Here is a 15957-nt window from a genome sequence, read left to right as displayed (position 1 = left end):
CGTCTGCCGGCGGGAGCGCCTGCGCCAGCTGCAGCCCGGGCCCCGCCGTCGCCGCAAGCAGGGTGCTCGCGCGGAGAGGAGACCCGCCCCCCCGAGCTCCCTCCCCCTGGTTTTCCGCAGCCCCCCACCTGCCGGCCGTGGCAGCGGCGGGGCTCGCCTGCGCTCGCTCGGCTCCCCCTCCCGCCGCGCGCTCCGGGGCTGGACGGGTGGCTGCCTAGCGGGTCCCCTCCGGCACCCCGAGGCGGGCGGCATGGCGGGCTCTCCGCGCGCGCTGCTCTGGTGCTGCCTCTGGCTTAGCTGCAGCCTGCTGGCGGAGGGGTCCGGGGAGCGCTCGGGCGGGCTCGGCCAAGGGAGCTTGGCGGGAGGACGGGGCGGCTGCGGCGGGCGCAGGAGCCGGGCAGCGGCGGCGGCGGCCGGGACGGTTGAGCAGCCCGCCCCACCGGTGGTCCCCGCCGGCGACAAGGTATCGGAACACATGCTGCGCCTCTATGTCCGCTACAGCGGCCAGGCCCGGGACTCGGCGCCCGGAACGTCGCGGCTGCTTCACCTGCGGGAAGGCAACACGGTGCGCAGCTTCCGAGCGCTGCCGGCAGGTGAGTCCGCGGGAGGGAGCGCAGAGAGCCCCGCGGGGACGGGCAGGCGGACGCTTCCCTCGGCGCGTGCGCTTCGTGTTGTGCCCAGCGAGCAGGATCGCGCGGAGAGGCTGGGGTGGGGCTGGACGGCGGGTGGGCGCCAGGCGCGCGGCCGCCCGCTTCGTGACAGGTGCGGCTCTCGCGGGGCTCCGCTCCCGGCGAGGGTTAGGGTTAGGGGGCCGCGGCCGTCCACGACGTGGCGCGCGAGCTCCGGGCCGGTTGCGCGGCGTGCAGCTGCAGGTGCGGGGTTAGCAGAGGGGTCGCGCCCGCGCCAGCTGCACGCGCCGGGTCGCGGATTGAACTCCGCGCGCTGCTGGGAGGAAGATTCAGCGCTGCCTGCGCCGGAGGGCGAGCCCACAGCCCGGGACCTCCGCGTCGCTGGGCCACGGAGCCCTGGGGCACCCGTCGTTCTTCTTACTCTTGCCTGCTGAATCAAACCTCTGTGTTTAGGAAGCCCAGCCACTCGTATATAAGTAAAGCATGATACGTCTGTGGGATGAACTGTGGGCATATTTCTAACTCAGATGTGGAAGGAAGCTGCAATGTCCTTTTTCTGCAGAAGGAGTCTCCAGCATGCAGGGTGGAAAACTGTAGTACATATTAAAATGGAAATCGAAGCAAACTCGCCCTGGGTTAGCTTTAGGGATTAAAACTGTGTTCGGGCAGAGAAGGTGACCCCGAGCGAAAGATGGAGGAGTTTCTTGTGTAAACAGGGTTTATTTGCAGAAATACTTGGAGTTTCCACATCCTTAAAAAACGGCTTCCCAAGGGCTGTCAGTCTTATATCCTGCTAGGTGATTAAAAATAACAAGTGGAGCTGGGAAGGAAAGTTTATATCCAATTGAGTAAATCTGGCTATGGGTTTTTTTAAAAAAAAAATTAAAAGCAAATTATAGCCATGGGGTTTAATTTTTTTTTTTAAAGAAACTTCAATTATTAAGTGCTTCTTCAAGGCATTTAACCTATTTTTCTCAGGTATAAATTGGATCCTGAGGAACTGTTACGTGCTTGAAGTTCTGCAGCTGCTAATAAGTTCACTGAGACATCAGGATGTGCGGATCTCTCTAGAGGGATCTGGTGAATGATCTGCACTTGTCTCAAACCATTATACAGAGATTTTCCCTGCCCCATCACCCCCCCCCCCCAAAAAAAGTTGCTACCTGCTCAGTCTTGAGAAAGTCTATTCTTGGCCATGTATTTGAAACCCACAAGATAATACCCCAAGTTTATTAAACAGCATTACTTGATGCTTCAACTTATTTATATATTCCTCAAATTGATTAGTTGCCCTGTAATTAGAAGCTCTTGGCAGCATACAAGTGTCAAGCAGCGGTTGAAACTCTAATCCAATAACCAGTAAGCATAAATAAGAAAAAATAAATAAAAGCTCCACTTTATACTACTAAGACATTTGGATCTAGGTGTTCAGCTGTGTGCTTTCTAACCCAATCCTCCATATGCTTACTTGGAAGTAAAATCAGGGATGCAACCTAAGTAGGTGAGTGTGCTCAGCTCAGGAATTTAATCAGAAGTAATCAGTTGGCTTATAAATATGATTAAGCACACAGTACAACACAGATAGCCATCTCCTGTGGCTTGGCTTCATGTGAATCAAGAATTATATTGCTTCTGAGCATGCTGATCAGACTGATAATTTATGTCCCATTCATTTCATTAAACAGCCCAATGTGCAGAGGGTAAAAGCAGTTTGTTCCTCTCTGGGCATTCTATGCAGCTCAGAATTTCTTAGGCCCGTATCAGTTGCATAAAGCAAGATAACCAGCCTTCTTTATCCTAGACCACTAAGGAACTCAAAATCTTGCTGATGTGAAAATCAGTGTTGTCAGTTACTCAATCTCAGATGAATATTCAGTACATTTTTCTGCAATTTAATTACAGAATTGCAATGAGAATCTGTAATATTTCATCCTCTTACATTAGTATACAGTGTTTACTGGGCCTACAAGTCAGTTTTATGTGCATCTGTTGCTTCGGTAGACTACTGAATATGCAGTTAACCATAAGTTATTTTCAGCATGCCTCTAAACATATAGCTCTATTTGGAATAATTGTAAGTTTGATGTGGTCTGGAAAAATTCTACTGTAAGGCATCCTTTAGCTATCCCCTAGATAAACTACTGAAAATATTATTGTTTTGCATTATATATTTCGGGACCAAGGCATTCTTATACAGACAGAAGCTATTTCATAGCAAAGGGAATACGGCATGAATTCACACGGAATACTAAAGACATTGACATCTGAGAATTATTGGATCTCCAGTTAACACTGAAGTTTTACAATAGTGTTGATCCATAAACAAAGTAATTCTGATGTCTTTTTGACCATTTCTTTTTAAAAAAATCAATTCTCCTGTTGGTTTCAACAGGAGGAAATTAATCCTCATCAATTCTAGAAATACTCTAGATCTGGATTTGATTTGGGGAGAAGGAAGTTGTTTGGAGACCAGGATGATTTTTGGTCAAGATATACTCCCAGCGCACCTCCAGAACATATTTCCCCCACCCCCAAAACTGAGTCTGCCATGTTGATTTTGCTGGCAGCTGAATAGGTAATCCAGCAGTGCATCTCTGCTACATGGAGATCTGAAATATCTGAAACAGCCTATAGTGCCTGACGGTATCCTTATAACATTCACGATTCAATGGAATGGTCCAATTTCCAGAAAGCTGGTCAAAATGTTTGTGTGCAGAAGAGAGTAAAACTCATCCCGGAGAACAATCCATGACTGCTTCTTTCCCTCTTTCAGTGTCTCTCTAGTTTTTAACATAGGGTTTTTTTTCCCCTGCTGATATTTTCTACAAAATCTGATGCTGCTTTGCTTACTGACTGCGACTATGCAGGTTCATGCAGCAAGAACTCCCACTGTGTTCAGTTACGCTTATCGTAATAAGTATATACCACTGCAGACTCTGAGTCATTTTCGTAGCCATCAAAATATAGAGAAGGAGGGGTGTTTTGTCATCATATTGGCTTGTTGACCACTGTAGCTATTACCTGGTTGTGAGTAACCTGCTGATGCGTCGTGAATGAATTATGCCTTGCTGACTGGATTCTGATCTTAAGCTGTTGCAGTCAAAGCTATAGCTAAGTTACATCAACATTGCAACTCCTGGAACAATTTGCTTCTAGGTGAAACAATCTATAGTTGGTGGTTTGGATTTGTCAAATAACACTGTTTGCCAGGGCAAGATGTGTATTTGATTATTTTTGAGAGGAGAAAAAGGTTTCGTCCTTTCACACTTTCGTATATTCCCACACAGGCCAACTGTTTCCGTGCTAGTGTTTTAGTTGTCTCATTGCTTTTCATGAAGTTTCAATAGAGAAACATTGAATGTACTCCCAGATATTTTTTCTGGCTTGCTTAAGCCACTGGGGTTTCACCAATTAATCTTAATTCTACAGTTGTTTTCAATTTAATATTCTAGGCCTTTTGCATTAGGAGCACGTGTGTTCCCAAAATAAAGATAAGTGATTACATGGGGATTCTGTGTCAGTGGAACAGAAGTTCAATTATTTGCAGGTTGAAAAATCTCTTTGCATTGAATTCAAGTTAAGAGGGTCGCAAGTAAGTCTAAATCCATCATTTTCTGGGAGACCTTTTTTGTTCGATTATTCTGACTTACAGATGGGCATCTCAGTCTGAGCTGCGATACACGTCCCATTACTTTCAGGGAAGCAGCTGGGTATGCCGTGATAATCATCTGGGTCCGTAGTCCAAGATCCTTTTTTTTCAATAGAAGTATTCTGGTGTAGATAAAGGTGTGGATAGTGGTCAGAGTCATTCCAGGCAAAATATTGTGTGCTTCATTTTAATTGGTAGTTTGTAGGACTCTTCTAGATAGTAATTTGCTTGTTCACCACTGGTGAGTCAGAGTTGCCTCCAGGCAACCAGGCAAAGTTATTTTTAAAAGCTAGAAAACAGTTGTTGCTTTTTTCTTTGCTTGTATTCCATGCATAATTAACATAGGAAGAGATAGATATGGATTGTAAATCACACTGGTTGGGAATTCCCACAGCCTAATATATCTAGAGGCCAAAAGCTTGGGAAGGTGTGCAAATATTGCTAGGATAATTCTGGTCTTAATTCTGCTTGCTTTAAAAATGATTGTTTTGGGGTCTTTCAATGAAAGTTCCATTTTTAAATTGGGTATAGTAATAATCAGTATTCTAGGACGAAGAGAGGATGAAGTTTAGTTTCTCATCTTCTGATCACATATACAATCTCCTTGAAGCTTCTGTTTGCAGTTCAGGGAATAGGATTGTATAATGCTAGGTTGTTATCTTAGTAGGTTGTTATCAAGCTCCATTTAGGTTTAATGTAAGGCAGAGTAGCAGTTTTTCCATTGTCAGGATGACATTAGGGCTTGAATGTTACCTAATATCAAAGCCATCAAAGGTGGCTTCTCTTTGAATTTCACTTCCATATAGAAGGTGACCTCTGCATACAGGCTGGGTGAAGTTGTCCTGAAGATGTTGAACAGAGTGGGGAGACCCTGGTTTGAGACCAGCTTCAGCCAGTCATTTGCTCTCTGTCTCTGGGCCCAATCTACAGCATTGTTGTCCACAGAAAATTAGCAAAGACTCCTATGTACACTCCCTTGAGCTGCTGAATGAAAGATGAGATAGAAATCAACAGAATTAAATGTAATTAATTACACATGGGGGGAGGGGCATTCTTTTACCTTCAGACTAGTCCTGTATGTGTTGATTTAGAAACAATTCTCCTACTGTCTTCTAAGATTACTGCACTGAAGTTACTTCTTTGCACCAATGAAACCCTTTCAGGCAAATCCAAGAAATCAAAATTCAACTGAATGAGTAGAAAGGTAGGATATAACTCAAATAACTCAATAAAACAGATAATCATGATTCCCACTTGAAAGTGATGGGATCTGAACCCATACTTATAGTCTACTAAAAGTGGAATAGACTTGTGTTTCAACTTTCTCTAGGGTGTCCCTAATATGCCTGGCTAAGTCTACCCACCTTAAAGTTGCCCAAATTGGGAAATACTGTTATATACTATGCAGAATAATATAAATTTACACTGTATAATTATGTAATATAATAGCCTCCAACATGGTCACACTGCCAAGTCCATGTCAATCAAGTATAGTAAGGCGAGTGTGCAGCATAGATATTTTTGCTCATCTTTAGACTCAATGAGAAAGACCTCTTTGAAAATACTATGGTAACTGTGGTTTTAGAAGCCATGAACTGAATCAAACTACCGTGTTTTACCTGTTAATCAAATCCTTGCCTTGTGAAAGGGCACATGTATGCATGTAAAGAACAAGGTGCAAAGTTTGTCTGAGCACTGCACACATTGCATGTCTGTAAAAAAATCCAAGCTGTAACTTGGATAGCATTTCTAAGGACAGCATGTTCCTTACAGGAATGAATAATAACAATGTATTTCTCTAGGGAAAATTCAAGGAATTCCTGTGCAGATATCCTTGGAACAATGAACACACTTGCTTGCTTCTCCTGCCCAACCTGTTAAATGGAGGACCAGGCCTTCCTAATCCGCACAGCTACACCTCTTCTGCACAGTTGTACAGCTGTGGAGTGCCCAAAGTTGATTGGAGTCAGGCAGCACCTAAATTGAATAAAATAAAGCAGTAATAATCCTGTTTTCTGATTCTTGATCACTTTAAAGTGTGACAGAATATTGGGAACTAACATTTATACTGGCTGATGGTTCTGTTGAATTCACATTGCGAGGGAGAAATCCAAAGTTCGTGTTCAGATGTTTTTTCAAAACTCACTCTTTTTCCCACTTCCCATTTGAAGTCATAGTTGGTACTAAGCAAGACTTTAATGTAACATCCAGGAATTCTACTGTCATGTTAGTTAACAAACTGGAATAACAATAAGCTAGGATCTGGAGATTTATCTTGCCAAAATGTCCCTGTCTAGTTATATGCAATGCCATTCATAGAAAATGCACAGACACCACTCAGGGGAAGCGATTTTGCTCCTTTGGGGAAACTTGATTAAAAGGTATTTATTATTCTAAAGCTAACATATCTTTGGATAGAAGCCCATCCCCTGCATTCTTCAGCTTGTATTTATTCCGTTTACTTGCCCGTGGGTGGCAGAAGTCTTGCAAACACAGACCTCTCTCACCCTTTCCTTCTTTTCCCTGATCCTTTTGCAGCTCAAATGCCAGAGAAATAGAATAGAAGTGACTGTAAGGTTTTTCACACTTTTACAAGTATCTATGCAAAAGATTTAACCAGTTGGGTATCATCTTTCCTGTCCCTTAGGATATGACAGCACATTTTTCAAGTTGTTAGTGCCTGAAAAGTGTATTTGCTGTGACATCTTAAATCACATACAGTAGTGGTGCCCTGAAGATCTTACTTTTCTCTACTAGCGGGGTGGGGGTGGGGTCAGAAAAGTCAGGATGACAGTCATGACCAAGTAGCTGAAGCCCTGACTATTTTTGAAAGTGCATTGTGCATGTGGCCTATGTTAAAAGGGTGTGGGGCTTCAACTGCGTGGTGGTGGCCCCTATCCTGACTTTTTTGATTCCCCCTGCAGCTGCCCCTGCCCACAAGTTTGATAGATGGCAGAATTTCTTCATTACAGTTTATCTGCAGTGCAGCGGCCTCTAGCTTGAATTTGGACTGAAGAATTATGGGCAGATCTAATTTTTTAAAATTAGTTATAATAAACGTATAAAGACTTGGGTTTTTCTGAGCCTCTAAAATCAGTGAGATTCTTTTCCCATGATGCATGGACAATATCTACCGCTTCTACATTATTCTGCTTGCAAAATTAATTCATCAGTCTTCATTTGAGGAGTCGCATTCTTGAACACATTTACAATTGAACGGAAGGATACTTCGTTAAACTGGTTCATAAGAATCCATTTCCCTAGATATAACAGTTAGGACAAACCAAAACAGTATAATTCCAAACCGTTTCGGTTCAGACTGGGGTGGGGTATGGGAGGAAGAAATGCCATTTTTCTGCCTCCCACATAGGGAGATCTTTGTATGTAAGAAGAAATCCATAGTACACATTTCTTTGTCCGTGTTTCTCAACCTTGGCAAGTTTGAGATGTGTGGATTTCAGCTTCCAGAATCCCCCAGCCAACATGCTGGCTGGGGAATTCTGGGAATTGAAGTCCACACATCTTAAACTTGCCAAGGTTGAGAAACACTGCTCTATACACATGAAGAAGAAGTAAAGGAAGAATTTCTTATGTGGGGATAATACAAGGATGCAATTACTTAAATACCTCAAGTATGAAGTGATTCATCAGTCCAGGATTCAACCAGCTAATTCTGTATAAGGGAATAGATGAGTTTTTCATTGTAAAAATTTTATACAGTGGCTTGGATCAAAACAAAATCATACTTGCAGTACAGCTGTTGAAAACAATTGGCCTTAAATCAATCATGACTCTGGCTTAAACAGGATTCAATCCAATATTTTGACAAAATGAACTGATTTCTCCTGTTCTTAAAATCTAATTCATTTTTAATATATAGTTTTATTAGAAGTTTTAAAAAATTAAGGTAAAAACTAATACAAACTAATATAAAGTAAGAAAAAAAGAGAAAAAAAAGAAATCAAAGAGAAAGCTAAAAGTACAGGAGAGAAAGTAAAAGTAAAAGAAAAATAGGAAAGAAAGAAAAAAGGTACAAAGCTTCCGATCTTCTTTACAGCAATTATAAGTACAATTATAAAGTTATATCATGACTCTCTTCTTTCTATAATCTATCCTGTCTAATCACCAAAACTATAAATCACAAGTTCATTTTTTTCTGTTTTATGCAAAAAGTCCATAAGGGGTTTCCAGTCAGCAATAAATGTAGATATTGTCGTTTCTCTAATTAAAGCAGTCAATTTGGCCATCTCAGCAAGTTCCATGATCTTCACCAACTGTTCCTCCATTGTGGGTATTGCCGAATCTTTCCATCTTTGGGCATACAGTAATCTCGCTGCGATTATCATATACAAAAACAAAGTTCCATGACTTGTTTCCAACTGTTTGTCCATCAGTCCCAAGAGGAAGACTTCTGGTCTCAATTGTATGTTAATCTTTAAAATCCTCTGAATCAGTGTATGTATTGAATCCAAATTTTTCTAGCTTTTTCACACATCCAAGTGAGTCACATGCAAGTGAGATGGGCGGCTGTAAAATTCAATAAATAAATAAGTAAATTTGGCATTCCCTGGGATAGTTTTTCATGGGCTTATCATATAATCAGTGCACACCTACAAATGTAAATGAAAATGCAGCACAGTAGGTGTATGACAGAACATGTTATGTAGACACATTGCCAAAGAGCAGGCATAAACCATAAGAATATGGGAATGTTCACAGCAAAACAATGCTTGTTCGCTTGTTTCTTAGCCAGAGTGTGGAAGTTAGATTGTTGGAGGTTAGGATAGTTTTTTTTTTTTTTACTGTTTTGGTATCTTGACACTAAACAATAGTTGTCTCAACATCTTTCCCACCAAAAGTATTGGGTCAAAACTCACCTAACAGTCCTTCAACCAGCTGGGAAACTTGATTTCTATTGCAAGGTTTATATTAAGTTAATTCTACTGCTATATGTTTTCAGTCCACTCTGGGGGGGGGGGGAGATGCGGTTGTTTTAACCTTGGATGCAAGATTCTTGCCTACGAAGTTAAAAAGTGTGAAGTGACTCTTAGTATGAACTGACAGGCTGGGCTCTAAAATGTGTAAAAACAGTAATATTGTTCACTGTTATTTTCATTGGTATAAATTACTTTTAGAGAATGGAGGAAAGGGAAAGAGCAGAGGATGAGGAAAAGAGGAAAGAGAAAATACTTCATATGTTAAGAGAGAAAAAAGAAAAGTCAAGCAGTTCTCAAAGTTTAGACTTAAAACCCAGATCCTAGATTAAATATTACATTTAATCTGATCTGTCCAGTAGGATAATTCTTTTGCATATCTTTAAGGCACCAAGTACATTGATTAGCTGGATATTCTTGCTAATATCTAGTAACTGGATAAGAGCAATTAGAATTTTTTACCGCTAGTTTCCAAACTAAGAAACCATCATCTTTTTTTTTCCCCTGTAAGGAAGATTTGCCCCACTGTCTTCCTTTAAAATAGGATGTGGAATGCAGAGGGCATTGGATTCTACCGGTGTATCAAAACTTTTCATTTATAAACTCATTAACAGATTGTCTAAGTTTCCCCATAAACCAAGTGTTTGCATTGCTGATTTAACCTAGCTAGGATATGCAAACACAGCTTAATATCAATGAATGTGCTGGTTATAAATTATGGGAAATGAATATTAATGCATTTGAAAGAAAAGATAGCATGAAAAGCTTCTGATTAGCTCTTGCTCACTAGTTGCTGGAGATGTCATCTAGAACATTGTATCTCCAGGCTGGCCTTAGGTAAAGGTAAAGGTTTCCCTTGACATTAAGTCCAGTCATGCCCGACTCTAGGGGGCGGTGCTCATCTCTGTTTCAAAGCTGAAGAGCCGGCGTTTGTCCGTAGACACTTCCATGGTCATGTGGCTGGCATGGCTAAACGGAACGCCGTTACCTGCCCGCTGAAGCGGTACCTACTAATCTACTCACATTTGCATGTTTTTGATCTGCTAGGTTGGCAGGAGCTGGGACTAGCGACGGGAGCTCACCCTGTCACGCAGATTCGAACCGCCGACCTTCCGATCGGCAAGCTCAGCAGCTCAGCGTCCCTTCTAGGCTGGCCTTACCATTAGGCAAATGTGAAGAACCTGACTCAGCATTAGGCTCTATATATCTTCACTTGATAAGTAGGGTTGGCAACTCCTTAAGGGCCCAAAGCGTGTAGGTCTAGTCCTGGGGAGGGCAGGAAGTCTTCATTTATGGAACAATATTCCCAACAACATTCCCAGCAAGGTCTGCTGTTATGTTAGATAGCACATTCTGAAAGGATTTAAATTTTTTGTGCCAAGTAATAGTTTTGCTTGGATAATGCTATTATTTGGAAATAAATTTAAGTGCTGTATATGAGACAATAATCTAGGACTAAGTGTCATTTAATTGTTAGTAATAGTCACTTGGAATGTAGAACTGAGAGCTGACTATAAATTGGTGTTTCTGAAGAACACAATTTCATTTTGTGACTACATTGCAAAAACATCTCTATTTTCTTTGAACAACATTTCTGTGTAGGGCCACTTGATCTTGGGATGATTAAAATATATGTATATATTGAAGTTAAAGCAATGGTGTTCAATAGATCTCAATAGTAAAACTTAGATCTATTAAAAGGGAGCAAGACTGAACGCCAAATGTCCTCAAATAGGAGATTCCAGATACTTGTCCTTTCTCATTGATTTTTACACATGTATATATTGTAATGGACAATGAACAGATCTATTAAAGGAATGTGGTTTAAATTCTTCCTTTCAAAATGCACACAGCTTAGTGTCTTAAAAGTCATTTCTGATATTATACCTGCCCTTGAGCCAATTTTTGTGGTTTCCCATTTTAAAAAGGGTTTTTATTTTTCTTCAAATTGAAACACTCCTTTATAGTAACACAGAAAGACTCAATAGTGAATCTGGCAAAACAGAAAATGCAGCTGGGATTGGAGGTGTATGGAATAGCAGAAGAGATGGAAGTCAGTTTTTACTACTGGCAGAGCAGAAGGGAGAAAAGAAAAAAGAAAAGAAAAGAGATTCTATCTGGCAAATTATTTGGGAACCATTTTATAGAAAAGGGGATGGATCCATAGAAATTCTACCTCAGATGAACAAATGACTTGATTAGCCTTGGATTCTATGTATCCAATAGAAGGGAATATCTGTAGCTCAGGGTTGAATTGTGAAGTCCTTGGTGCTCTCTGAACTTGGTTGTTTGCTTGCAGATGTTTCGTTGCCCAACTAGGTAACATCATCAGTGCTCTATCAGGTAATGAAATGTCTGCAAGCAAACAGCCAAGCTCAGAGAGCATTAAGGACTCCATACTATGTATCCCTTTACTTAATTCATGTATGTATTAAAAATATTCAGGAGTTCTAATTCTTAGAACAACTCACATGAAAAGTTATATGGATCTTTTTCATGATCCAACCAATCTTCTATGGGAAGCTGCTTTTGACAAATTTTCAAAACAGTTGGCAATATGGCTTGGAATTCTGTTATTCAAAAAGGGAATATTTTGCTTGCCCACCCACCAATCTGCACTGGGTGGGCTCAACATCTTACTTTTGCCTATGAAAACAGGTCTTTTTTCCCCCCAAACTTTTACCCAGTTAGTAGACTAAAATATATTCACCTTTAAAAAGTTTAACTGACTTCTGAATAGTATAATGAAATAGTAAAGTATGTGTTATGAATCCCAATTCATAATATCCTCATAGTTGTTGCCTGGAGTTGTAATTTTACTACTGGAAGTCTAAGAAGAAGGAAAACTCAAGCCGCTTGATGAGAAGAAGAAGGCATTAAAATACAGGACCTGAAGAAAGTCAGAGGAAAAACAGTTACTAAGAATTCTTCATACTTTCTAACTGCAGACTATTAGAGACAGAATTACAAAGTCATGACAAGAGAGTTGTATAATGGAAATGACGATGCATTCCTGACCTGGGCAATCAAGCTGCTAAACATCTAATGTAGCTTCGGGCTGCTGATGACCCATCATTATTTAACTGATCAGGTCTCAGCACCACATCTTTTTTCACCAATGGGATTAATTTAACTGTCCATAAAGACGTCCATTTATCCTCCCTAAAGTTACATGTGCCCCATGTGCATGGACTTGTTCCAGCTTACTCATGCACATGAAAGCCCACTTGTAACATAAATATTTGTTTATGATGATGACATCTCATGTCTGCAGGCCTGCCCCAGGCCTTTCTGAGTCTACCTTCTTAGGATGGTAGATGTTCTCTTAAAATGGGAAGTAGGAATGCCTACAGTTAAATGTTCTTCCAGACAGAACATAATCCTTGCATAGAAAACTAGTAGCATGTTGGAAAGAAAGGTTAATTAATTTGATTACTTAACAATAAATAGGTGAAGATAAAATGTTCTGTCTCTGTACTATATTTTCAAATATTGGTGTCTTATTTGAGTTGAGCTTCTTCATCCTTCTCTTGGCTGTCTTCCTTCCTTCCTTCCTTCCTTCCTTCCTTCCTTCCTTCCTTCCTTCCTTCCTTCCTTCCTTCCTTCCTTCCTTCCTTCCTTCCTTCCTTCCTTTTCTTTGCAATGAAAAAGAAAGAATACTTTTTGTATCTGTCAGCACTGTGGCTTTGTTTTCAGAAATTATATTTTGTGCCATAATTGTTATAAGGAAAATGGGGTATTGTTGCAAAGAAAGCTGTATGGCCATGGCAAGGAAATCATCAAGTAACCCCTTTCTTGATATTCAAAACTAATTATTTTGGTGAACATGAATTTAGCATGTTCCTTTCCTGTGTGCTGGGAACTTTCTTTAATAGTTTAAATGGGGCATTGATCCATGCTGTGAATTTGCCAAACCCTCAGAGGTACAGGTAGTCCTTGCTTAACAACCATTTGTTTAGTGATGGTTCAGACTTACGATGGTGCTGAAAAAAAATGGCTTACAACTGGTCCTCACACTTACGATCATCACAGCACCCCCACGGTCACATGATCACAGTTTGGGCACTTGGCAACTGGCTTGCATTTATGGCGTCACAGTGCCGTGATCATGGAATTGCCATTTTCAACCTTCCTGGCCTGCTTCTGGCAAGCAAAATCAATGGGGAACTGTGTGATTCACTTAACAACCATGGTGATTCACTTAACATCCACCACAAAAAGGTCATAAAATTGGGTCAGATTCACTTAATGACCACTTCTCTTAGCAACCAAAATTCTGGTCCCAATTGTGGTTGTTAAGTGAGGGCTACATGTATAGTCCTGTGAACATCTTGCCACACAATGCCACTCAGTGTATAAATGAAAGTAAGGTGTGCTTTTTTTGTGTGAAATGCAGGCAATTTCCAAGGAGCCTGATATTTTATTTTAATATTTGTTTTTAATAACTGTTTTAATTGTTTTATGTTTTTATGATTGTACGCTGCCCAGAGTCACTTGTTGAAATGGGTGGCTATAGAAATCAAATAAATAAAATTAAATAAATATTCTGACTGAGCTGCCTTGGGGCTAATCCATCAATGCAACATCAGCCTTGTGGGATTCCTGTTTAAAAGTAATTTTTACATGAGGCATAAGCATCACCAAGCAAGTGAGAAGTCTGATTTTATTTGTAATGTTTACTCACTACAACATTTCCTAATGTTTTCTAACCCTACAAACAGCCACTTTGAAAGATACGACTACACTATCAGCATCCATCCTCTAACAAATTTGTTTTACAAAATGGTTTGGGAATAATTGTGTTTTTGCAGCAGTCAGCATAACCATGCTAAAAATTTAGTTTGCCATCCTTGCGTTCATCTTGAAGAATCCTTCTTTTTCATAATTGGCTCTACTGGGTCCTCATGTAGGCCAGATAAGTTCCATGTGTACACATACGTGCCATGTGTCTGACATATGTGAGAGGGCAATCAGATATGGAGTGTGCAGAGAATATTAGCAATTCTATGAAAATCTGCCCACATCCATCCATCATTCGGTCATCACCTTGACACATCTGCCTCTCCGTTAAGCAAAAGCAGCCGAATATGCCAATAGAGACAATGTTTACTGTGTGAAAAAAAATCCCCAACAGGCAGGAAAAGTGGTGGGTGGGTGTACTAAAGAAGCGATGTGCTTGTAGTAAGTTATACAAGTTTAACACTGTTGCAAATAAAGCAGAAAAAAAATCAAAGTCTTGTAACACCTTTTCTGACAAATTTTATTGAAAAGCATAAGCTGCAGCTGACACAAGCTGATGCCTTTTAATAAAATTGGCTAACCAAGACAGCACTACCAGACTCCTGAGTGTTTGCTACCGCAGACTAACTCCTACAATGCAAATGAAGGGAAGGAGTTCAATATTCACGAGAGCACTGTCAGAACATCTAATCACCAGGTTGACAGAGTTTCCAAAACACTCCTAGCTGAAAACCCAGGAAAACAGTGACATCTATTGATAAAGAGTAGCAAATTTTAAAACCTTTGGAGCTTTGAAACAGATACAGCCTCCATCCTATTTGTATATCATTCCCCTTTTTTGTTTGCAATTTGTTGTAAACAGAATTGGAAATGTGACCATCCATTGGCTTAAATTCAAGATAGTGTTGGGCAGTTTCCATGATACCAGGGGATCAAGACTTCTGAGTAGAAAAGGGAGCATTAGTATGAGATCCAAAGTCACTGAAATATGTAAAAATAATTGATGTCTGGTAAGAAGGAGCAGGTGCTTAAGGGTGACTGGTGGATCTGAGTTAGTTTGGTTGTCTTGTATGGGCTCCCCATTTTAATGAGAAAGAGTGATCAGGGTATTATAATCCATCGGCTAAAAGTACCATGCTGAGAGATTGCATAGCATTAAGGCTTCTTCCAAATGCATTTATCTCTAGAGCTGATTTAGCGTTGCAGTTGTGACTTGGATCATAAAATATCATCATAATTATGATCATCATCACTTGCATAGTGATCTTGCCAGCATAACTCTAGGAATTATGGGAATTGAAGTCCAATGTAACTGGGGACATCTAGTTAGGGAAAGTTGAATAGCGGCTGGATTGAAGGACTTAACGATCTAATACTTTACTGGCTGTTTCTTAATATATGGAACTGAGGTGTGTTTGAGATCTTATTCCACTCTCTGACCATTGGTGTGAGTAGTTGTTTCTGGAACCAGAATTTCCCAACCTCTTTACAGTTTTAATTGTGCCAATTCTTATTGAGGCTTTATTGTCTGTTCTGTTGGCATTAATGTTTTGACAATTTGATTTTTTTTTTTTTACAAAGAATTATGAAAAAAATGTTTGGACGGTGCTAAGAAATCTCTTTAGCAAATTAATATCTGTTCACAGCAATGTTTAAGGGGCGCTATAGAACTTGTTGAGTATTTTTTTGGTGCAAAGGAAACCTGCACTTAAGGCCTAGACTCATCTGCAGTTGTTGTTGTTGTTTATTCGTTTAGTCGCTTCCGACTCTTCGTGACTTCATGGACCAGCCCACGCCAGAGCTTCCTGTCGGTCGTCAACACCCCCAGCTCCCCCAGGGACAAGTCCGTCACCTCTAGAATATCATCCATCCATCTTGCCTTTGGTCGGCCCCTCTTCCTTCTGCCTTCCACTCTCCCTAGCATCAGCATCTTCTCCAGGGTGTCCTGTCTTCTCATTATGTGGCCAAAGTATTTCAGTTTTGCCTTTAATATCATTCCCTCAAG

General features: G+C 40.8%; 1 protein-coding gene across 1 annotated transcript in view; it reads left to right on the top strand.

The window, feature by feature from the left end:
* Positions 1-205: 205 nt before the first annotated feature.
* Positions 206-15957, top strand: part of BMP3 (bone morphogenetic protein 3) — a 31236-nt gene continuing 15484 nt past the window's right edge. The window contains exon 1 of the mRNA XM_063309962.1: positions 206-593. Coding sequence (XP_063166032.1) covers positions 251-593 — 343 coding nt within the window. The 5' untranslated portion in view covers positions 206-250. The remainder of the gene's footprint in view (positions 594-15957) is intronic.

This window comes from Candoia aspera, chromosome 8 (genome assembly GCF_035149785.1).
Source record: "Candoia aspera isolate rCanAsp1 chromosome 8, rCanAsp1.hap2, whole genome shotgun sequence".
In the NCBI taxonomy this organism is placed as follows: Eukaryota; Metazoa; Chordata; class Lepidosauria; order Squamata; family Boidae; genus Candoia; species Candoia aspera.
Note: the sequence above shows the minus strand (reverse complement) of the source record. Positions and strands in the feature narration are given on the sequence as shown.